Here is a 24737-nt window from a genome sequence, read left to right on the forward strand (position 1 = left end):
TACCCCCCAGAATTAATATTAGAATGGCACAGTGGCAATTCCATGTATAATACCCCCAGAATTCATAGTAGAATGGCACAGAGGCAATTCCATGTATAATACCCCCCAGAATTAATATTAGAATGGCACAGAGGCAATTCCATGTATAATACCCCCCAGAATTCATATTGGAATGAAAAAGAGGCAATTCCATGTATAATACCCACAGAATTCATAGTAAAATGGCACAGAGTCAATTCCATGTATAATACCCCCCAGAATTAATAGTAGAATGGCATAGTGGCAGATTCACAAATGATACCCACTGAACACTTTTTTTTTATGTACAACTGCCTCAGCCAGTGTCGAACTGGCCCACTGGGATACCAGGAAAACTCCCGGGGGGTCCAGGTGTTAGTGGGCCCTCTTGTTTCTAAACATTTGGCCTATTTCATGGTCATTCCCTATTTCTTTTTGGGGGAAAATGCTTAATAATGGGACAATATTGTAAGTATATATAAAAAAGTAGGAAAATAAAGAGGTTGAGTGAGGAGAGGAGGAATAATAGTTTGGAACGGTCCACTGTCTTAGGTTTTTCGGTGAGCCCAAGGTCTAAGGCTTTCTGGTGGTCCTCTGGCATCCCAGTCCAACACTGTCTTCCCTACAGTTGCCCAAAGCACAGGGAGCATGTGCTGGGCCACTGACACTTCTAACAAAATCCAAGATCCCAACTTTTATCATGATCAGGATCAAAAGGAAAAAAAACAAAAACAATCTTTTAGGGTTGCGGAAACTTCCTTACTACATTTTCCCATCCTCCACAAGTAATTTTAATTTAATATAGCTCTATATACAATATAGCTAACGACCACAATCTTCTAATGAACCACGAGAGATGTTTATCCGGCTATCTAGTTGTTTTACATTTCCTAGCAACCTGTGTGCGTGCCCTCCAATTCGTCCAATTGCATCCAATCGGAGCGTTCGGTGACGTCAAGTGGGGCGATTGGTCTGTTTGACGGCGTTCTCTATTTAACCTGGTAACGAAGGTATGGAGTGTTTGTGTTATGCTGCATGGGTTGGGTTTGTTTCCTCATCCGGGATGCTGACTATAGAAGGATGTGGGGTGCAGGGGATAGTGGGTGCTGACTGGGTCCTGTAAGGATATAGGATGCAGACTGGGTTATAGAAGGACAGTGTTGAATGGGTTATCTAAGGATATGGGATGCAGCCTGGGTTCTGTAAAGATATGGGGTTCTGACTAGGATATATATAATGATATGGGGTGCTGACTGGCTTATATAAGGATAGGGGGTGCTGATTGGGACATTTAATGATATGGGTTGCTGACTGGGTTATATAAGGATAGGGGATGCAGACTGAGTACTATAAGGATATGGTGTTGTGACTAGGATATATATAAGGATAGAGGGTGCTGACTGGGTTCTGTAAGCATATGGGATGCAGACTGGGTTATATAAGTATATGGGGTACTGACTGGGTTATTTAAGGATATGGGTTGCTGATTGGGACATTTAATGATATGGGTTGCTGACTCGGTTATCTAAGGATATGGGATGCAGCCTGGGTTCTGTAAGGATATGGGGTTCTGACTAGTATATATTTAAGGATATGGGGTGTTGACTGGGTTATATAAGGATACGGGCTGCTGACTGGGTTCTGTAAGCATATGGGATGCAGACTGGCTTATATAAGGATATGGGGTGCAGAGTGGGTTATAGAAGGATAGGGGCTGCTGACTGGGTTACATAAGGATAGTGTTGAATGGTTAATATAAGGATAGGGGGTGCTGACTTGGTTCTGTAAGAATATTGGATGCAGACTGGGTTATTTAAGGATATGGGGTGCTGAATGGGTTATTTAAGGATATGGGTTGCTGCTTGGGACATATAATGATAAAGGGTGCTGACTGGGTTATATAAGGATAGTACTGACTCGGTTATATAAGGATATGGGATGCAGACTGTGTTCCGTAAGGATATGGGGTTCTGACTAGGATATATATAATGATATGGGGTGCTGACTGGGTTATATAAGCAAATGGGATGCTGACTGGAATATACAAGCATATGGGCTGCTTACTGGCATATACATAAATATGGGGTGCCGACTGGATAATACAGGGATATGGTATTCTGGGTGGGATATTTAGAGTAAACACGTACGAGGGCTATTTCAGGGATGTGTGGAGGGAATAGGAGAATTGCTGGTATAATCCCCTGTCAGTCCCAGTAATGCCCGGTTTGGCATCATCTTCTCACAGGTACAGTGCAATGGTGAGACAGTTTCCTGTAAGTGGCCCAGTTGCTATGGCAGACATGCTGGATCCCTACACCTTTGATGCCCCTTCTACATACATTAACTTTAGTTCTTTCCATGAGGATCACAATGCTGACTCCTGGTTCGGTGAGATTCCTTGGGGATCTAGAATGGGAGGGGCGTAGAGTCAAGTATTGGCTGGGAATTGGGTTGGGGGGATCTGTATATTGAATGTGATGAAGTGTTTGGCATGAGTGCTGCTGGAGGTGCAGACTATCCCTTGGGTGAGCCTTCCCCTGGCTGTTTGAGTGCACCCTTGTTTCATTCTTTGTCTGAGGGTTAGAACTCTCCGTGTGGCAGCCTCTCTAGTGCCTTGACTCCTCCCTCACATTTGCATAGCTCAGATTTTCTTTGCTCAGACTCCCTGAGTTGCTTAACATTTGGGCAGGCTCCCTACACCAACATACTTATATGTTGTAAGGAGGGACTCTATGCGCACCTGTATTGTAGATCCTTTTAGCTGTTAACTCCTGTGTGTGCCATGTCCTTTGTTTCTGATTTCCAGTGCCCACGGTGCCCTTTATTTTCTAATAGGAGCAATGCTAGATGCATAGCTGTACCTCTCTCTCTACCTAAACACATCTGGGCCCCTCATCTCATTCTGGAGCTTCCTCTTTTCTGCCATTTTCATTTGTACATTTAGGCCCTCTTGATCTCTGTTGGTTTTCTCTAATAATCCCCACTTGCTCTACCCCACTCTCCAATCATTCTGCTCTTTCCATGTCTTCTCTTTACAGTACTGCTGACTGCATATAGGACTTACTTGTGTAGGAACGGCTACCAATACAAAAATAGCCCTAAACCAAGAAATTAAGTTAAAAAAAACTGACACAGCCACTGAGAAATTATCTTCATTCAGTTGATGATGCCTTCCAAGGTTGTTTCCATGTCCTACAGCGTGGGAACATCTACTCTATAGTCTGCCCATTCTGATTGGTTACCAAGGATATAAGGGTCACCCCTAATGTCTTTATTGTAACCTAGCTCCAAATGCATGATGTAATTGAGTGTCAGTGGCATGTGCTCCTGGGCTACTTCGCTAATAGTAGTTGTCTGACTTTTAGGTTCAAGCCCCACTTGGAGGTCAGGGCCCTTTGGACATAAGATTTGATATATAAAACATTGGTGAATTGGGCATTCACCCATAGTTCCAGCAACATAAGTGCTCACTTCCAGACCCCACTCTCTGATCTTCTAGATATTCCTGGAAGCTTAACATTAAATCAAATGGGCATTCACCCCCTAACTGGACATCTATCCAAGTGGCTTGGTGGACTTGGCCTGAGGACCAGTTTATACCACATATGTAATCTGTTGCCAATTTTTGTTCTGCAGACAGAGTGACCAATGCACTTAATACTCCCCCAAACCAGAGGCCACGCTTTGAAACTTCTGCTGTGAATTCTGGTAAGTGACAAATAAATGTGTTTCTGCTGGGAGTGTAAGGGACCCCAATGCTGATACAGGGCAGCATGAATATATTAGCATGTTCTAAAGAAGCAGCCTTACAATTGGCAGGGGGCATTAGGCTGCTCCAGTTAAACAAGTCTGTTTCCTTTAACAGAACACAAGCGCAAGGTGTTGACAACTCTTTCAAAGGAGGCAGTCTCCAAGAGTACTACACATTTTTGTGATGTGAAATCTCCGTCAATGCGGTAAGTTTTTTTTTTTTTATTTTGGGCTTGGGGACAATGCTGTGTACCTGTGTCACAGTAGTTTGCTTTATCTGTCATATTTTACAGATTCATTAGAAACACTAGACACTGGATGAATATAATAAGCAGCAGATGTTTTTGATCTTGATTAAGATTATAAGACTACACCTGTTCAAAGGAACAGTAACATCAAAAAAGTGTTTTAAAGTAATACAAATATAATGCAGTGTTGCCCTGCACTGGTAACACTGCTGTGTTTGCTTCAGAACCACTACTATAGTTTATATAAATTAGGGAGGCACCAAATCCAGGATTGAGTTTGGGATTCGGCCTTTTTCAGCAGGATTCGTATTCGGCCGAATCTATCGCAAAGGATTTGGGGGTTCGGCCGAATCCAAAATAGTGGATCCCTAATACAAATAAGCTGCTGTGTAGCAATGGGGGAGTAACCTGAGAAAAGGCTCAGGTTACACAACAGATAGCAAATATACTCTGTAGAACAGGGTCAGCAACCTTTACTATCAAAAGAGCCATTTTGCCCCCTCTTCCACTAAAGAAAAATAGTCTGGAGCCGCAAAACATAACACAGTTTATAAACTTTTAAAAGTTGTAACCTTTTTTGTAATGTTAACTGTTACAACAACAGAATACAACAAACAGAAGTGCAGTCAGGCCCGGATTTGCGGCAAGGCCGCATAGGCCCGGGCCTAGGGCGGCAAAAAAATAGGGGCGGCATGCCGCCCAGCCGCATTATGGGGACGAGTGCGTCCCCATTCATTTACAGCAGCTGCGCCGGCGTTTTTTCGCCGGCACGCTGGGAAGGGGAGGTGAGGTGGGCGCTAGGACCGTGCGGCCGCCTGGTCGGACCGCGCGGCCTTGTCTATCTATATTACCCTAAATACATCCATATATCTTCTCTGATCCTATTATACCTTTGTGGAGAATATATTACAGCTGTGTCCATCCAAGTTGAGGGGAACATTAGTTCAGCACTGCTCCTGACTACATGATTATTACTGTAAAATAACCACCAAGTTGTACAGTGCTGGAGCCTAATGGATTGGTTCCCAGTAGATATGTGTCATTGCCAATTTACATATGTCATACAAGTTTCTTTTCAGGAGTAGGAATGTGCTGGTGAAGCCTAAAATTGCAGAACAGCAAGAGCTTGAGAAGATACAAGAACTTCAAAAGAATCTCAAGAAAAATGAGCATTCCATGAAAGCTGCCATAACTAGAGCAGGTGTGTGTACCTGTTGGTGGGAGCGACTATATTTTCCTGACTGTGTACAAAATAAGATATACCTTCATACTGTACTCATTCAAACTGCTGGAGGGCCACCAGTACTGTGAAGCACAGTATGAACTGTTCATTTTAGAGTGGTCCTGATAGGTTTCTGTCTCCTGCAGTATTCTGCCTTCCCCATGCTCCCTGTGTCAGCCATACTCTTCCTGCTCTATGATCCTTGTGTGTGCCATACTCTGCCTGCCCTATGTTCCCTGTGTGTGCCATACTCCACCTGCCCTTTTCCCTACTCTGCTGCCCTACTCTGCCTGTGTGGTGCCCTACTCTGCCTGCCCCATGCTCCCTGTGTGTGCCATACTCGGCCTGCCCCATGCTCCCTGTGTGTGCCATACTCTGCCTGCCCTATGCTCCCTGTGTGTGCCATACTCTGCCTGCCCCATGCTCCCTGTGTGTGCCATACTCTGCCTGCCCTATGCTACTTGTGGGACATGAGCCTGGTAGCATTTGTTCTGGGGGGTTGTTAGCATTTGGAAGTTTTTAAGGGCCCCTAAGGTATTTAATCATGTACTGTGTTATCCACAGGGGAGGAGGCATATGGATTTAAGGGTATGTCTTAAAATGACTTTAATGTTTCACATATTCGTGATGAGTGATATCCCTGCAGTGAGCACCAATCGTTTGTTTTTTTTGTTTTTTGATGTGCTACCACCATGAACTTGGATATGGTCTTAAAAATTCTTGTGGTAACATGGGTATGATTTAAAGTGGATATGGATTAAACACAGGTAGTGGTCAACACTGGCTTCCATTATCGGCCCTTCACCACGTAGACCAGTAAAACTCAGGGCCTCTGTACCACAGTGTTTTAGACAGAACAATATGAGGGTATAACTAATTGGCTCTGTGTCTATTGCATGGCTTCACCCCCCCCCCTTCTGTGTCTCAGGTCAGTCTTTGAATAATGGTGACCCTCCAGTCACAAAACCAGTGGATTTTCTCTGTAAAACCAATGGTCAACTTGAGCATGGTTCCAATCAACCTGAGAGAAATGACTGTAACATGGTGAACTTTGTTGCATCACTAAGGAGACACCAACTGCCATCGGTGAGTTTAGCAGTGTGGGGGTTATCATTGGATTTGTTGTGTGGGAGCACAAATGTAATTTACTTGGGCTGTACCAACAGGTTCAGATTCCTAAACGAGGATACACAATCCCAAAACCCTTCAACCTGTCACAGGGAAAAAAACGAAAGCGTGAGGAGGCTTTGGAATCCAGTGCTGAAAAGGTTATATCTTTCTCCAAAAGAACTCCCGCACGTTATTGCCTGCATGGCCACCAGAGGGAGCTCGAGGAAGAGGAGGTGCCTGTTATCAAAGCCACTCGTACGCCACACTGCAGGGTCCTATTTAAACCCAAACTTTTAGAAAAGAGACAAGTGGATGTTTGTCCCTTTTCCTTCTTTGAGCGGGACAAGGAGCGGCAGCTGCAGAAAGAGAAGCGATTGGATGAACTTCGCAAAGTGGAAGTGAGTATGGCAAAATAAGGGTGGGCAGGTCCGGACTGAGAATTAAAATAGGCCCTGCCATTTTAGGTACACAGAGGCCCAATCAGCCCACACAGAGGCCCAAACAGCTCCCACCAGCCCACTAAATACTGACTTTCTATGGGACCTTATAGCAGCCCCTCTGGCATTTGCCAGAACCCACAGATTGCCAGTCCGGGCCTGAGGGTGGGATATTCTCACCACAGGGCAGAAATAGGAACATATGCACAGCTGAGTGGTGTGGGTGATGGGCACAGGGTAGATACAGGCATCCATATTACAGTACAGTGTGGGTATCATACTTGCAAAGCTCAACTCTGGATCTTTTTCTTGAGGTCTATAAATTTAAGGCTCAGCCTCTGCCACCATTCTATCACATCAGCCCCTTTAAGAAGAAGGTGAGGTTGCCAAGCCAGAAGGAGCGATTTGAGCTGGAGACATACAATGTGGAGTCATGTCCTACTTAACCATCCCAACATCCCCGAGCTTCTCAGGCAGGTTTAAGTGCTGATGCAGCTGATGTTCCTGTGTTACCGCCAAATCGAAATTTTCTGGTAGTTGATGCCCTTTTCAAGCCCTGGACTATACACATCCTAATGAACAAACATATGTCCGGTAAATAGTAGCATGAATACAGAGGCATGTTTTTGCCCTGGGGGGGTGTTATGTAAATACTAAATATTAATGGTAGGGATGCAACAAATCCACTATTTGGGATTCTGCCCAATGCCTGGTGAAAGATTTGACCAAATACCGAACCAAATCCTAATTTGCATATGCAAATTAGAATCAGGGAAGGAAAAAGAGGAAAACAGATCATCTTCTGTGACGATTTCCCTATCCGTCCTTAATTTATATATGCAAATTAGGATTTGGGTCCGGCCAAGCACAAGGATTCGGCCGAGTCCGGCTGAAAATCCTGGTCAAATCCCGAACCGAATCCTGGATTCGCTGCATCCCTAATTAATGGCCTATTATGCCTTGTAAAAATGGTAAATAAGATAAATATACCTTGTAATAAAATTTAAGTGAACTATTTTCTTGATTCTGTCTGGTACCTTCCATCAGGCTATTGCACATGTTGCCATGTTAGTCATGCAACGTCCAAGGGGGCTTGTATGTTCCACTGCAGCAAGAGGTCAACCATCTTCTCCACTGTCATCTTATAGTGATGGCGGCAGTAAGAGCCAAAGAGTTTGGATTTCTAGACTTGACTCCAAAACGGCACATTGAAGAGAATTTGGATGCAGATTTTTCTCCAAATTGGCTAGCAGTCAGGTGTCACTCGGGCAAAGGTTTTTTTCAACCACTCCCAATCCTTGGTTGCTATGTAATACTGACCCTGAACTGTTTATTTGTACAATTGTGTATTGAGGATTTCATGTCATTACACTGAGGCTGTTTTGGCAATTCTGCTACGTTTCCATGTAAATTGTTATTATATGGCACAATCACCTGTCGCTGCTGAGGTCAGAGCAACAGTAGTTTATGGAATGACTAAATAACCAGCACAGTGTCCAGCAAAATAGAGGCAATGGATAGAACAGGGCATGGGCAAAAAGCTGCAGAGGCCGCATCCTAAGTCCAAAGCAGCTGGAAGGTGTGTGGGACCCCTGATTGGGGCAATCGTCTGGGACAGAACAGTCGTCCGTCACCCTTGGAGATGTATGTACAATTTCAGTATTTCCCTGTTAATAAGAGACTGGTTACACAGATCCTGATGGGAGCTGCTACTAGTTATGCAGAGCCCTTGCAGACAAATGGAGTCTGCTCCTGTATGAATACACTATATATTATAATGACGAGTCCCCCACAACTGCTTGAGGAGCTGAGGCTACCGAGGATCATTCAAGTAGGGAATGCATATCTTCTCTATGGACAGCTGAAATATCTCAAGTGGTTTCAAATCAAAGTATAAGAGCTCCCAGTAAGACGCCAATATTATCCTAGCCTCCGTTGTGCTTCACTTGTGTGCAGTCTTTAATCCCACGGGGAACTAATCTGTAAATAAATCTCGGGGTGATGGGCAACTGTACATTCCCAGACGATGGACTCCAATCAGGGGTCCCACACACATTCCAGCTGCTTGTCATTTATGATGCAACCTCTTTTAGCCTGCCCAAGCCCTGAGTTCAATCCATTGCCCCTTTTCCTGGGCACTTGTACTGGTTAGTTAGTCCCCACACAAACTACTTGTGCTCTTATCTCTGCTCCAGTTAAACAACAGTGACAGGCAATCGGTTGCTCTATATTGGTGAGGGGTGGATAAGGAGAGTGGAACAAGACCTGTTTACAAGAAAAAAAATAGCCAAATCATCAAAATGGCTCCATTGTGTTTGCCATGAAATGCTCCGTAGTTAGGGTTGCCACCTGGCCGGTAAAAATGATGCTTGATGCCAATGTTATTTATAGGAAAAAACGAGAAAAAATAGGAAGGGCGGTATTTTTTTCCAGAAAAGGTGGCAACCCTATCCGTAGTATTTATCCTATGGGCTGAATGATCGGTTCAGGGTACAAATATCACATTAAGCAACTGAACTGCAGCCTTGTGCCTTTATATTGTCACAGAACCCCTCGAATATCCTTATAATTTACAGTAGGGTGTTACATTATCCCTATGAGTGATACTCGGATTTCCCAGTGCAACTCCGCCTCTGCATATTAATAGGCTCCATAGGGAAGTTGTTTGTCTAATACAGCAGGTATGGATATAAATTATTTATTTGCCCTCAGGAAATGCCCCACAGCATAAAGAGGAAAGTGTAAATCTTTATTGGTACTGTAGAGAGCACAAAGGCCAACACAGCCACTGGTCTGATCGTTATCCACTAAAAACAATCATATCAGTATATGTTATGAGAATCAATATTGCAGCGTATAGGAAAAAAGTGCACCCCCCCATAAGAATTGTGTGTCCATTTAGTAGAATTGGGACCAGACAAGTGATATGAGGAAATCAGGGATGTATCAGTCTGTCTCTCCCAGGAAGGAAACTGTGCCGGGAGGGTGAGAGAGAGGCCCGACTACCCCAATGGGAACCCCCATACTGATAACCCCTAAAGTGCCTGTGAATTAGTCGGCCTTACAAAAACAGCACAGACTACACAGTTACTACAACTGCTAACGATTTATAAAGCTCAATCTTATTCTGCACCTTTGCACAAATTGGGTTCTAATCTAAGTATATCCCAGAAGTCTCTGAGCCAATTTATTTTCTTGCAGTATATTTCTTGCTAGCTGGGGGTACCAATTTAGAAGTGACACAATTGCAGACCCCACAAGCAGAGAACCCGTGCTCAGCTGGAGACTTTCTTGCAGCTGCAGAACAGAAACTATCAGGGTCACACTCATTGAACATTTGGGTATGGCAGCAGTGGGTCACAGGATACAACGTTTAGCTTTATTCATTAAGCTTTGCACAGTTAAAGTAGACCCTACAGTTGGGGAACCAGGAGTTCAAATTTAGAATCTATTAAATCACTATACATGGAGATGTGCCGGGGGTTACTCTGGGCGCAGAGATTGGAGGAACCAGCAGGAGATTACAGAATATAGCAGATCTCTGTACATCGGACTGCACCAGGGTTCAATAATACAGTTGCAGAATATTCCAAAATGTACTCAGAATTCTAGATAGCAGGCAAAACTGATATCCATCCACTGGTAATTCCTCTACATTAGGCAGCAGTCTGCTCAGTTCTGTTTTCACCTGGATTGAATTAGATGCTTTTCTTGACACTTCACGGTGCTTTGTGTGTGCAAACTCCAAATGTTCTCCTATAACCCCTTCCCCCAACAAGTGCCTTGCTTTACTTCACCCTTCAAGGTGCCCCCCCCCACCTTCTGTGGTACCGAGGGCAAAAATGTTACTGGCCTATGTGGTGGAGGGCTGATAATATGTTAGTGTTGGCCACTCCCCTTTTAAACCACACCCACAGTAAACCACACCCATGTTACCACAAGAACGTTTAAGATCATATCCACATTAACGTTGGTAGCACACCAAAAATCCAAATGGTTGGTGCTCACTGCGCTGGAGAGGCATTATGGTGTAATGCAAGACAGTTCCTATCCTCTGAAAGGACCGTCCCTGTAGTGGAAAAAAAATGATAATTTGGTAGTGAGCTGGTTTCTAAGGAAATGACCTAGTAACCTCTAGTGGTGTTTGATGAAGTACAAGGAAAAGATAGAAATGAGTCCAATCTCTAAAGATAAAGCTAAACACTGTCCGATAAAAAGACCCTCATGGTAAGTTTGGATCCTAACAAGGGATAGAATCCAGTTTTCTAAGAGAAAGAAACCCCACCAAATAGTTGATACTGTATCTATACCAAGTTAACTCAAACCTTAAATTGCAAAACTCAGGTAATTAATATTGATAATAATAATTAATAAAGAGGTGCTGTCTAATAACTTAAGTAAAAGAGTAAATTTTATACTTACCGTAATTTTCTTTTCCTGGAACGTACTCATGGCAGTGGGTCACTTGTATGTATCCCTGCCCCCGCAGGTTTGGATAGAAAAACGAATTAGCATAGCAATTAAAAGCTCCCTCCTCCCCTTTCACCTTCAGTTCTAGGTTTTCCCAAAGTCAATAAGGGAGGGATAGTGACCCACTGCCATGAGTACGTTCCAGGAAAAGAAAATTACGGTAAGTATAAAATTTACTCTTTTCCTGTTCACTAACTCATGGCAGTGGGTCACTTGTATGATATGCCATAGCAATAAAGGGAGGGCAAATGCTGAAATAATATATTTATTAAAGAAAAGAAACTGTTTGCAACACAGAACGACCAAAATTAGCTTCTGTAGCTGACATTACATCCAACTGGTAATGTCTAATGAATGTCTGCATTGACGACCAAACTGCTGCTCTGCAGACCTCTTCAGAACTCACTGAAGACTGGAATGCCCATGACGTTGCAACTGCTCTGGTGGAATGAGCTTTGATTAATGCTGGCTCTGGCATCTTTAGGGCCTTATAGGCCTCTTTGATACAGGAGGTAATGTATCTTGCCAAAGTAGACTTAGAGGCAGGAGCACCTCTTTTAGGGCCATCTGGGATCAGGAATAATGAATCTGACTTCCTGAAGTCTTCGACTCTTTGAATATATATCGACAACGCTCTGGCTACATCGAGCCGGTGCAATTTTTCTTCTAATTCATTAGACGGATCCTTGTAGAAGACTGGTAACACAATCTCTTGATTACAATGAAAAGAAGAGGATACCTTTGGCACAAATTTTGAATTAGTTCTCAAGACTATCCTGTCTTTATGAAAAATAAGGCATTCCCTTGCCACTGATAGCGCATGCAATTCGCTCACTCTTCTGGCCGACGTTATGGCGACCAGAAAAACTACTTTAAGAGTTACATTCTTGAGTGGTACCAACTGTAATGGCTCAAAAGGATCATCCATTAAAGCTTGCAACACAGCAGACAGGTCCCATGGAGGTACTCTCGATCTTATTGGAGGATTTATATGGTTTGCCGCCTGAATGAATCTTGCTATGATTTGTTCTGCAGCCAATGATTTATTCCAAAAAGCTGATAAGGCTGAAATCTGAGATTTTAGCGTATTTGTGGCCAAACCCTTTTCTAAACCTGATTGAAGAAATTCTACTACATGAACTGTAGAATATATAGACGGGTCAATCTTTCTTTGCTTACACCAGTCTCTGTATATGCTCCAAACTCTGTAATATTTGCTAGAAGTTGAAGCCTTTCTGGACTGTAGTAAAGTATCCACTACTGCTTCAGATAGTCCTGATTCCTCTAACTTCCTCCTTTCAGTAGCCATGCCGTCAATCTTAGACTGTGAAGATTTGGATGCCAGATTGGACCCTGAGACAACAGCTGAGGGATTAGTGGTAATTTCCAAGGGTAGTCTATCGCCATGTTCTGAAGCTGGGCAAACCAAAGCCTCCTGGGCCACCATGGAGCTATTAGAATTACTCGAGCATAATCTTGTCTCACCTTCCTTAATGTCTTTGGAATGAGAGGAAATGGAGGGAACAGGTAGGCTAGATGGAACCTCCATGGTATGGAAAAAGCATCTCTCCCCTCTGCTTGGTGTTCCCAGCTCCTGGAAAAAAATCTGTGAGTTTTCCGGTTGCATGTGGAAGCCATCAGGTCTATTTCCACTGTCCCCCATCTCTTTTCTCTAAAATATGTGGGAATCCAGCGACCACTCCCCCGGATGGATCCTGGATCTGCTGAGGTAATCTGCTTCGATATTCATTTGTCCTGGGATGTATGTTGCTGTCAAGTGGCACAAATTCTCCTCTGCCCATAGAAAAATTCTCTCTGTTAACTTCATCAGGCACCTTGATCTGGTTCCCCCTTGTCTCCTCAGATAACTCACCACTGTGGTATTGTCTGAATGAACATTCACCGACAACCCTCTTATTTTCTGTTGATAGCCTTGAAGAGCTTCCCAAACTGCTTGTAATTCCTTCTGATTCGAAGACCATTGCCTCATCTCCTCTGACCACCAGCCCTGGAGCGGCTGATTGTTGATAACTGCGCCCCAGCCTAGATTGCTGGCATCGGTAGTAAGAGTCTGCCATTGTGGTGATAGGATGTGCTTCCCCTTCTGAAGATTGGCTGAGAGGCACCACCACCTCAAACTCTCCTTGGTCTTCCACTTCAGAAAAATCTTCTGCTTCATGTTGTATGGATCTCTGGACCACTGCTTCAGAAAATCCCATTGTAATTGGCGACGATGAAAATTCGCCCATTCCACGGCCTCGGCTGCTGCTATGCACTTGCCTATTACACTGAGGCACTCCTTCGCCGAACAGACTTCTTTCCGTCTGAGTACCTGTACTGATTTTCTGACATCTTGTGCCCTCTTCTTTGTCAGAAAAACTCATCTGGATTGAGTCTATTAGCACTCCCAAATACTGAAGATGCTGCACTGGTGTTAAATGCGACTTGCTGAAGTTTACTTTCCATCCGTGGCGTTGCAGGAAGTTTAGAACGTAATTTCTTTGGTGAATTAACAATTGATGCTCTCTGGATTTGATCAGGATATCGTCTAAATACGCATACACCTGTATGCCTCTTTCCCTTAGAACTGCTATCAGAGTGATTAGGACCTTTGTAAATGTTCTCGGTGAGGTGTCTAGACCAAACGGTATGGCTTGATACTGGAAATGCTTTCCGAGAACAACAAACCGAAGAAACTTTGGATGGGAACTGGCCACAGGAATATGCAGATAGGCGTCCTTTATGTCGATGGAGATCAACCAATCTCCCTGATCTATTTCCTGCAAAACACTTCTCAAAGATTCCATCTTGAACCTTCTGACTCGTAGAGACCTGTTTAGCACCCTTAGATCTAAAATTGCTCTGTATTCTCCTGTTTTTTTCTTTATTAAAAACAAGGGGGAATAAACTCCTAACCCTCTTTGGGATTTTGGGACTGGTCTTATTACCTCTTGTTTCCATAAATCCATCAGGATCTTTGAAAGAGCTTGTCTTGCTCTCGGCTCTCCCGGAATCCTGGATTGCAAAAATAAACTTTTCAAATGTCTGCGTTTGAATTCCAATTTGTAACCTACAGAAATTATCTGAAGTACCCATCTGTCTCGGATGGTTGTCTCCCATTCCTTGTAAAATTTCCCAAGTCTTCCTCCTACTGGATCTTGGGATAGACTTCTGGCGTCATGCATACCTTCCTCTGCCAAATCTGGTCTGCCTCTTGGACCCACGAAAAAGATTTGATTGCCCCGATCTCCAAGCCTGATAGTTTGCGTAGGGCCTGCCAGGTCTGTAAAACCTAGCCTCTTTATAATTAGTTCTCTCGATCCTTGTATTCTGAAATGGGTTTCTTTTACCCCTTCTATCTTGTGGTAAAAAGGGACTCTTACCTGCTGTCACCTTAGAAATAATTTTCTCCAAACTGGAACCGAACAATAATTCACCTTCAAATGGCAGCCCACAAAGATTGTGCTTTGAAGCAGCATCCGCCTGCCATTGACGCAGCCATAAGGCCCTTCTAGTTGAAACAGAGAGTGCCATTGATTTTGCTGCCAACCTTAGGTTTTCAGTTGCTGCTTCCATGATAAAGTCTGAAGCCCACTTTATCTCAGTAAGCGCATCCTTAATCCTGGATCTACTGACGTTTTGAGACAAAGCATCTTCAATATTCTTCAACCAGATCCTTGACGCTTTTGCAAGGCAAATATTAGCAATGGCCGGCCTACATGCTGCACCAGCTACTAAATAGGCTTTCCTCAATGTGCTCTCCTGCCGTTTCTCCATTACGTCACGGAATGACACGCCATCATCCACCGGTAGCGTAGTTCTGCGAGCGATTCTTGTTATAGGAGCATCCACCTTAGGAGGTGTGACCCACTTATTAATAACCTCTTCCTGAAAAGGATACATTTTATTAAATCGTTTGGAGATGAAACATTTTTTATCTGGTGTCTTCCACTCTTTTTCTAATTCCGATTTAAATATATTATGCATAGGGAAGTATGGTTGCTTCTTGTAAGAACGGCTAGCCAGTCTATCCCTCTTGGAGGTATCCTCTTGTGGATCATCCAGCTCCAAAGCTTTTAACATGGCTTCTAAAAGAGGTGACACAATTTCCAAATCAAAGTTTGATTGGCTGGAAGACTCATCCTCTTCCTCAGTCTCATCTAATTCACCTTCTGAAATTTGCACCGTCTGATCCAAATCAGAATCCGCTGATGAGATGCCAGCTTCCTCCTGAACCCTTGGCTTTTTTAAAAGCTTATCAGTAGCTCTAGATAAAGCTACCTCAATAGAATTAGACACTGATTGGGACATCTTATTCATAAATTCTTCAAATTGATTAGTCATATTTCCTGAGTCAAGCGAAATACATTCCTGACAGAGTCTTCTTCCCTGCAATGCAGGATTATCACAAGATCTGCAGATCTTAGACTTCCTAGTTGCTCTTTCAACTTCCTGATCCCCAGAATGCCTACAAAATATACAATAGATTTGATAAGTTGTACTGGAAAATTAAACATCCATCCTGCTCTCTGTTATCGTTGGACTCACCCCTCCATATTTTAACGACCTTTGCCTCCTTAGTTAAGCCCGATATTGCCAGACTAATGCTCAGAAATAGCTCACAAACTGACAGGTTGATTCTGAATGCTGAAAAGGATACATCGTTTCAATATAGGCATCAATGTAACAACAATCTCCTTGTGCAAGAGTATCGCTTACCAGGAAACACACAGATTGCAAGTTACTGCGCGGATGGCCTCAGATTGTAACAGGAACGCTACAAGTTTGCCGGTCTGAAAAAAATTCCTCATGCGTCTGACGTCATCACGTTGTATGCGCATCACCATGGCAACACGTCCTGTATAGCTTGCGCCTTCTCCAATAGCTATGGCGCTCGGCAGAAAATAATTTCCAATACTGCCATAGCCCCTGGTCGCACCTGACAGCAGGAGGGGCCCCTGGGCAGCGGTTAGAATCAGCGCTAGTCCCAGGGCTTCAACCAAGGAGAGAGAGCTTGAGACCTGGTTGGAACAATCTATGGGGTGAGCCTGAATCCTTGACGCGGGACAGAAAAAGAACTGAAGGTGAAAGGGGAGGAGGGAGCTTTTAATTGCTATGCTAATTAGTTTTTCTGTCCAATCCTGCGGGGGCAGGGATACATACAAGTGACCCACTGCCATGAGTTAGTGAACAGGAAAGTGCTAGTGCAAATAAATAGTGTGAAATCAATCAGCCACAAAGACTGATGATAAAAAATAATTGATTACTGCTAAATCAAAAGGGTATATTAACCCACCAATAGATTCAAATACCACCCCTTAATCAATAAATTCATTCATTCATTAATTAATTAGTAAGGGGCAATTATTCAAATAGAATTAGTAAATTAATATTGCAATTAAGTTCCACCAGTAAAGTGCAGTGCAATAAATAGGCTAAAAAATGAGACTTGGTTAATTAATTAACTAGTTAAAAAGGAGTAATTAAAAATTGACCAAAAATTCCATATGGGTTAAAAAGTCATCCGTTCACAATCCATAGATAGAGTTCATAGAAAATTGAAAATATAGAGGGTGGAGTTGTCCCAAAATCTAACTGCCTATTTTTGTTTTTAAGGCCTGGGACACCACAAAGTAAAGGCAGGACAGGGTAACCGGAGCTGTGGCCTTGTAACTTAACTTGCCCTATCAATTAAAAGAGGCTAAATAGCCCTAAAAAGCCACAAACTCACGGCCCCTTATAACAGAAGGAAGATGGAAGAGGTGGTAAGACAAGAGGATTAGACCAGAATTCCAGCCCACATCAAATATATTGTAACCAGTTTTTTTTCCTTAAGGGAAATATTTCTTCCGAATATTATCTTAGGAGACCAATTTTCAAAAGAACGCACAGAACATTCCTTCTCTGGGAACTGCCATATTGTTTCCCTTAGACACAGTACACATTGGGGTTCCCTATACACATGACTCATTATGTACCTTCCTGAGGGGGAATCTGACAGAGAAACCAGTATTCACATAAAAGAGGAGAGGGCTGCTCAAAGGTGGGGGGCTGGTGGAAAAGCAGAGAGGATAGTGGGAGGAAAAGGCAATCAAGCGAAAGCAGCAGGGACAGTCCTTCCATACCGAAACCAGAGGAGAGTGAGAGTCACAGGCGGCAACACAAGAGAGGTATCCAGGGGCGGCAAAAAGCCGCTCCTTGTACCTTTAAGAGCCGAATTTCCAGTTTTTAAACCAGAAATTCGGCATTACTATTGTGAAAGAGCACAATTGCGCTTGTCTCAATAGTGGTCCTGCCAGCGAGGGGGGGCGGCATTGAAGGAACCGCCTCAGGCGGTGCATTAATTAGAATCTGCGCTGGAGAGGCATTATGATCCTTCTGCTATGGCATCATCATACCCTCACCAGCTGCACTATGGGGGGCATGCCCCGGCAATATCTACATCCAAGGGCTATGGTAAGCAATGTCTCGCAGGCTAATTGCCAACTCTTTAAGGGCTACCATCCTTACTCACGGTAAAGGCTTAGGGACAGTCCATTTACTGGAAAATAAAAAGCTTAAATAACAGCGTTCTAACCCTGCCTGCATATCTGGGCAGGCTCACTTACGGTCAGTTCTCTCAGTGCACACGGGGAGGGGGGAGAGGGGCTGTGCCCCCCCTCTAGCAACTGTGTAGCCTCAAGCAACTGATTAGTCCAACCTATTATGTTAATGACTGAAAGGGAAACTGTTCAGCTTGCTAGATAGGCTAATGTGAGCCTTTTACAGTATGCACTGCTTTTAGCACTTAAAGGGGAAGTAAACCCCTTATTAAAAAACCCTACTCCCCTACCCTACATAGGCCCATCTACATCCCCGCCAACCTAGCTGCTACCCTGGGCAAATGCCCCTAAGTTTTCTTCTTCTTCGGTCTTCATTGGGTCTTCTTCTGGCACTTCGGCAATTTCCGTGACTTTCGGCACATGCACAGCTGACAAAAACCCGAAGACTGCTCCAACTGCGCATGCGCCGATACGGAACTTGCTTCCCGATGAATACCGAAGAGAAGAAGATGGCTGCCATGAACTCCGATGCTGTGAATCTGCACTAAGGGGTAAGTAAAAAGTTAGGGGCATTTGCCCTGGGGTAGCAGCTAGGCTGGGGGGGGACGAGGGACGGGGGTCTATGTAGGGTAGGGTCGGCCCCAGGGATGCATGTGCCTCTGAGGAGTTCGTAGCCTGGTCTTGGTTATGGAGCACTTCGATTTCCAGAACTGCAACTTGGAGATCCTGTACAGCAAACCCAAAGCTACAGAACTCAGATAGAGCAGAACCGGGAACCTCCTCTTTACTATACAGACGTTGATGTTATATGGTTGGAGAGCTGAGGTAAAGATGCCCCACTTACCATCCCCGGTGCTGTGTTCCTGAAGCATCGAACAGTAACCCAGCCAATTTCAGACATTCCCGGGGTCCCCATATCCCACCCCACTTTGCCAGAATGAGCACCCCATCACAGGAGGGTGAGTGTCTGTACCCCCAAGGACAATACCCCATGGGGTACATGCCCCAGATGAGACCTGGCCTCCCAGATGGTAGGATTATCCCTCCGGAAACTTTCTCTTTCCCATTTAAATTTGAGCAGCCATCCTCCAAGGCCCCGACACTTTGCACTGCCTATGGACCCTCGCATGGTGAGACCACCAGACTCAGTGTACAATGGGAGGATACGTTTGGCTCCATGATGGACAGTCTGGAGATGGTAGCCATGCAGAGACTTTCATCCCTTGCTGGTCCTCCAAGCTCTGCTTACCCTCACCTCTAGGGCCCACACCCTATCCACCTCCTGGGGCACCTGGAACAACAAATGGGGGAAGACATTTACCAACCCCTTGCCTTGGATAGAACGCATATAGCTGTTCCAGGAGAGAAAGGTAGGTATTACTTGTGCCTGGCCCATTCTCTATTCATATCTACTTTCAATTAGAGCAATAGAGCTAGATCAACTTGCAGCCAATCAGAGCCCGGAGATTATAATTCTGGCAAATATAACCTATTAGAGTTGCTAATCATTATATTTGTGTTTTATTTGCAGCTTTGTCACCAGGGGAATCCCAAACTCAAGGCTCCTCCCATGCAAACCCTTCCGCTGAGAGCTGTGAAGATATGGAATTCTCTCCCTGAATCAGTTGTACAGGCTGATACATTAGATAGCTTTTAAGAAGGGGTTGGATGGCTTTTTAGCAAGTAAGGGAATACACAGTTATGGAAAATAGCTCATAGTCCAAGTTGATCCAGGGACTAGTCTAATTGCCATTTTGGAGTCAGGAAGGAATTTTTCCCCCTCTAAGGCAAATTGGAGAGGCTTCAGATGGGTTTTTTTTGCCTTCCTCTGGATCAACTGGCAGATAGGTAGTTAATAAAAAAATTAAAAAAAAGGTTGAACTCGATGGGCATGTGTCTTTTTTCAACCTTACTTACTATGTTACTATGATGAATGGGGATGTCTGTGGGGATGGGGATTCTCCTGTGCCCCAAGCCCCCTCCAAGCCAAGGAAATCCAGCCAGTGGCACCTTCAGAGATCACGAAAAGCCATGAGGTCTCACAGATGGCACCCAGGATGTTCCTACTGCAGCCAGCCTGGCACCCCACCAGGGCCCAAATAATGCTATGAACGACAGTGAGTGAATATTTCAAAAGCTATGCAAAAATAAATAATGACAACCAATTGAAAAGTTGGCTTAGAATTAGGTATTCTATAACATACTTAAAGGTGACCCACCCTTTTGCAGGGACACTGTATCCTTTAGACATTGTTAGTATCTATAATAATCTGCTTGTCTGTTGTGAGCTCTGAGATGTAGGCATTTTTACCACAAACTAGAGGGCGCCTCTACTCCATTATAATGCTGGTGTTTTTTACCAAATCTGGATCATACAAACCCTTGATCTTTTCATTTCCCAGGGTATTTGGGCCCCTTCTGAACAATAAATAGGGGAGGGGCTTATAGTATTAATATTGGGCTCCGCTGAAACTGAATGTTTTCTTTTGTAATCCCTCTCTTTATCCTTTGTGGTTACCTAATGGAAATACAGGTATGGGACCTGTTATCCAGAATGCTCGGGACCTGGGGTTTTATTGGATAACGGATCTTTATTATATCTCTATTGCAGGTATAGCAGAGATATCCAGTGTGCAGCCCTGTAGCTGTGTGCCTGGGGATGCTGGGAGTGGTAGTCAAACAACAGTTGGAGAGACGCTGCCTGGAAAATATCCCCTATCAGATCCACTAAATCAGATATTTAGTGTAGGTGAAACTTTAAGGGTAACTTCGCTATATATGATTTGTTTTGTCAGTGATGGGTATAGGGGCACGGTGTTTTGCCTGTGGTATATTTCGAGGGCACTGTGTGGGTGCTAGGATTAATTTTGTTTGTTTTTTCCATCCTGGGCTTTCTTACCCATGTCAAGCTTTAGGATGGGCCTTTCACCTTAATAGATAACATGAGCTTGTCCTGTGACTTTCGTGGTACAATCATGCTTGATGCCCAGAGCTCTGGGGGTGGCACAGAAAGAAGAAAGAGGTGAACATCACCCCTTCTATTATATTGCATAGAAACCCTGAAAAGATATTGACCCTGTGTCTATCAGCCCCATCACTTAATTATTAACCAATGAAATTGCATATCATTACCCATTCTAACAAACCCCCTGCACAAATATTGACCCCGTGTATTTCAGCCCCATGATGTTCATGTTAACCAATGAATTCCCAGAGCAGTACCTTATTCTAAAAAAAACCTGCATAGATATAAAACCATACAGATCTTTAAGACTCTATCAATACCACTGCTGAGTTATATCCCACCCTGCCCTGCACCTGCACATTTCAGCAGCCCCTCCGCAGTATTAAATCACACTATTGGTCCGTTACCTTGATCAGATGAGGCACAGGAGCACCTTCCCTCCCTCAATATTTGCCATAGAGATTCAAGAAAAACACAGAGACATATTTATGGGGAAACCAGTTCGTGGGAACAGGATTTATTCAAATTAAAAGTCAATTGGGTTCGGGCATCCTTAACAGCTGATGATCCAGAAGAAGGCAAAAACCATAGAGTGCTTCGGCAATCTGCACTAAAGGGAAAAATTCCTTCCTGACTCCAAATGGCAATCGGTATTGCTCCCTGGATCATGGCTTTATATGTATGTTTGAGAGGGAGGGTGCATGTATGTGCATGTGTGAGTGCTTATGTGAGTACTAATGTGGGTGCATGATAAGCGGGTAGGGGTTGGTGCAAGGGTAAGGGTGGGTGAGAGTGAGGGCAAGGGGTGGGGGTAAGAAGAGGGTGGGTGAAAGCAAGGGTAAGGGGTGGGGGGTGAGAAGAGGGAGTTCAAGCGAGGGTGGGGGGTGAGAAGAGGGAGTTCAAGCGAGGGTAAGGGGTGGGGGTAAGAGGAGGGGGTGAAAGTGAGGGTAAGGGGTGGGGGGGTGAGAGGATCGGGTTAAAGCAAGGGTAAGGGGTGGGGGTGAGAGGAGGGTGTGTTAAAGTGAGGGTAAGGGTTGGGGGTGAGAGTAGGGGGTGAAAGCAAGGGTAAGGTGAGAGGGTGAGAAGGAGACGGGTTAAAGTAAGAGTAAGGGGTGGGGGTGAGAGGAGGTGGTGAAAGTGAGGGTAAGGGGAAGGAGGGGGTGAGAGGAGGGTGGGTTAAAGTGAGGGTAAGGGTTGGGGGTGAGAGTAGGGGGTGTAAGCAAGGGTAAGGTGAGGGGGTGAGAGGAGACGGGTTAAAGTAAGAGTAAGGGGTGGGGGTGAGAGGAGGGGGGGAGAAAGTGAGGGTAAGGGGTGGAGGGGTGAAAGCCAGGGCAAGGGGTGGAGGGTGAGAGGAGGGGTGAAAGCGAGGGAAAGGGGGTAAAAGTAGGGGAGTGAAAGCGAGGGTAAGGGTAGTGGGTTAGAGGAGGGGTGAAAGAGAGGGTATTTGGAGGGGGTGAGAGGGGGTGAAAGCGAGGGTAAGGGGTGGGGTGAAAGAGAGAGTATGGGGAGGGGGGTGAAAGAAAAGGGGGGGTAAGAATCGGTTGAAAGCGAGGGAAAGGGGTGGAGGGGTGAGAGGAGTGGGTGAGAGTGAGGGTAAGTGGTGGGGGACGTGAAGAGGAGGGAGATGAGAACCAGGCTAAGGGGGGGTGAGAGAGCAAGGGAAAGAGGTACAGGTTTGAGAGAAGGTGTGAGAGCGAGGGTAAGGAGTGGGGAGGTCAGGGGAGGATGGTGAAAGCAAAGGTTAGGGGTGAGTTGGTGTAAAAAGGTGGGAGCAAGGATAAGAGGTAGCGGGTAAGAGGAGGGCTGAGAGCAAGTATAAGGGGTGAGAGGAGAGTGGTGAAAGTTAGGGGTAGGTGGGTGAGAGGAGGGGTAAGAGCAAGGGTAAGCTGTGGGGTGGCAGTGAGGGAGGATGCATGGGTAGGGGGGTTTAGAAGAAGGGCACAATACATGCTAACAATTTTAATCCATGAAACCATGTTACAATCAATGTCCCTAACTCCTCTACCTCCGTGTCCTTCTATCTCATCCATCCCCGCCCCTAACATCCACATACGTCACATCCATGTCCTCTCACCATATCACTAACATCCCCATCCTGTCCTCCACCTCATCCACTAACTCTAACCGCTCATACCCTGTCGCACTCTTATGGAGGGCCACTCAACTTCCCGCACTCTCTACACTCACTCCCACTCCCTCACGTCCACGCTAATCTCTATCATTACCCATCTCTCTCCCACAAACTCACCCCCCCCTCGCCCCCTTCCTCCACACCTAATTACCAGCCCAGCCGGCTGTACAGAGGATATATATACAAGCAAGGTTGCTCTCCTAGAAAGAGAAAGGAAGAAGGTGTGAATACTTCTACTGTAACTTTAGTCTTTTTATTATTGAAGGTTTTTGATTTGATTAGCATTTTATTCAGGCAGCTCAATTTGCATCCTAAGCAATCTGGTAACTAGGGTCCAAATACCCTAGCAACTCTGCTTTATTTGAATAAGAGACGGAATAGAAATAGGAGAGGGCCTGAATAAGAATTATCATAATAAAAATACAATAACAATAATAGTAACCTTAGCAGAGCATTGGTTTTTTTTAGAAAGGGAGGTCAGCGACCCCCATTTGAAAAGCTGCAAAGAGGGGGAAGAAAAAAGCCTAATAATTCTAAAACTATAAAAAAATAAATATGAAAACCAATTGAAAAGTGCTTAGAATCACCATTCTATGACATTAAAAAAAGTACTTTTAACGGTGAACCACCCCTTTTATAAAGCACCAAACAGATGAACATGTTAGATTTACAAGTTACCAAAAACTGATTACAAGATCAATATCTCTTATTTGATGGACAGATGTTGCTGATAACTGTATGTCTGCCACTTGGTAACCTGCACATTGTAAAATAAGTAAGTAGGTTCCCGATGAAACAATATAATAAATTGTCCCCTTTAAATCCATATAAAAGTCCCCGAGATATACCCCACTCTCCAATAAATTGCCTGTTCTGGGTCACTGAAAAATCTCTTTACAAAATCTTTCTCTATAACTTGTAGCTATCTCTGTCTCTCCAACAGCCCACGTCCCAAACGTCACTGCTGTCTGCTCCCAGGGAGTGGAAATGCTGGGGTTGCCAACAGTAACAGGTAGGGAGGACAAGAGGTAGATGACACGTGCAGTCCGCCCCACTAGGACCCCAAATAATCAAACAGTGTATTGAAACTTACATTTAGAATAAGTGTGTTCAAATTTAATGAATAAAGAGAATCTACAACATACTTTTGGATTTTATCCCCCGCACACCACCCAAATGTAAAACGTCTACTTTCCCCGGCAATTCATACGTATTCTGGCTCCCATTAGGTTGCACCTTTTTCCTGATAAATAATTACGAGCTTTCCTACATATTTACTTTCCCTATTTGAATAATTGAGACGATCATAATTTTAACTGGCCAGGTGGCAACCCTAGCCCCATCATTAGCTGAAACATGAGGCTGCAACCTCTGTATTGTGTGATATACCATGCCAACTCAATATCTCTATCCATGGGCAGATGTAGTCTGGTATGTCTGTGCTTGGTACCTACACTTTGTAAGTATCCCTGATAACATAATAAAATTGTCCCCTAAAATATCCCATGAGAAAAGCCCCCAATGAATACCCCCAACTTACTCCAATAAATAGTTGCTGGGTCACGAAAAATCTCCTGCAAACTCCTTCTAAATCACTAGCTCCTCTGTCTCTCGCAAAATCTCCCAACTGTCACTGCTGGTCTGATCCTCAAAGGAGTGAAATGCCTGGGTTACTAATATAACAGTTCCCCGCCCACTAGGAGCCCCAAGCATATTAATTGGCTTAAGAATCAGAGGGACAGTTAAAAAAGCAGTGGAACATGGAAACCTAATAAATTAGATAGGCTTTGTTCAATAATGGAATGTTAATAACTTTGTCCCCTTTAATATCCAATAGAAAACCC

At 44.3% G+C, this 24737-nt stretch overlaps 2 protein-coding genes across 7 annotated transcripts; one reads left to right on the plus strand and one right to left on the minus strand.

Annotated features, from left to right (window-relative positions):
- The first annotated feature begins 804 nt into the window (after positions 1-804).
- On the plus strand, positions 805-19491 carry LOC121397908 (targeting protein for Xklp2-B-like). 3 transcript variants are annotated; one of them, XM_041576093.1, is made up of 8 exons: positions 805-1028; positions 2264-2406; positions 3655-3726; positions 3884-3974; positions 5096-5217; positions 6167-6324; positions 6405-6746; positions 19329-19491. In XM_041576093.1, exons 2-8 carry the CDS (start codon positions 2274-2276, stop codon positions 19452-19454), a joined length of 1044 nt encoding a protein of 347 aa, XP_041432027.1. In that variant the 5' UTR covers positions 805-1028; positions 2264-2273; the 3' UTR covers positions 19455-19491. The 3 variants fall into 3 exon arrangements, with proteins under 3 accessions (XP_041432027.1, XP_041432026.1, XP_041432028.1); XM_041576092.1 differs by lacking the exon at positions 19329-19491 and adding an exon at positions 7100-7800 and having other exon boundaries at positions 806-1028; XM_041576094.1 differs by lacking the exon at positions 19329-19491 and adding an exon at positions 6951-7064 and having other exon boundaries at positions 807-1028; positions 6405-6766.
- LOC121397903 (lamina-associated polypeptide 2-like) lies at positions 11505-17431 on the minus strand. 4 transcript variants are annotated; one of them, XM_041576080.1, is made up of 3 exons: positions 15975-17430; positions 15804-15902; positions 11505-15723 (listed from the first exon to the last, which is right to left on the minus strand). In XM_041576080.1, the coding sequence occupies exons 2-3, from the start codon at positions 15809-15811 to the stop codon at positions 14433-14435; spliced, it is 1299 nt and encodes a 432-aa protein (XP_041432014.1). In that variant the 5' UTR covers positions 15812-15902; positions 15975-17430; the 3' UTR covers positions 11505-14432. The 4 variants fall into 4 exon arrangements, with proteins under 4 accessions (XP_041432014.1, XP_041432012.1, XP_041432011.1 ...); XM_041576078.1 differs by having other exon boundaries at positions 11505-15902; positions 15975-17431; XM_041576077.1 differs by lacking the exon at positions 15804-15902.
- Positions 19492-24737: the final 5246 nt, after the last annotated feature.

This window comes from Xenopus laevis, chromosome 9_10L (genome assembly GCF_017654675.1).
Source record: "Xenopus laevis strain J_2021 chromosome 9_10L, Xenopus_laevis_v10.1, whole genome shotgun sequence".
In the NCBI taxonomy this organism is placed as follows: Eukaryota; Metazoa; Chordata; class Amphibia; order Anura; family Pipidae; genus Xenopus; species Xenopus laevis.

Bases quoted from the DNA above. Each gene is read 5' to 3' on its own strand.
- LOC121397908 (XM_041576092.1), top strand. From the start codon at position 2,274: ATGGTGAGACAGTTTCCTGTAAGTGGCCCAGTTGCTATGGCAGACATG. The intron at 3,727-3,883 runs GTAAGTGACAAA...TTCCTTTAACAG, and splicing joins AACTTCTGCTGTGAATTCTG to AACACAAGCGCAAGGTGTTG. The intron at 6,747-7,099 runs GTGAGTATGGCA...CTTTTTCTTGAG, and splicing joins ATGAACTTCGCAAAGTGGAA to GTCTATAAATTTAAGGCTCA.
- LOC121397903 (XM_041576077.1), bottom strand. From the start codon at position 16,435: ATGGCAGTGGGTCACTTGTATGTATCCCTGCCCCCGCAGGATTGGACA. The intron at 15,724-15,974 runs GTAAGCGATACT...TATATTTTGTAG, and splicing joins TGCAATCTGTGTGTTTCCTG to GCATTCTGGGGATCAGGAAG.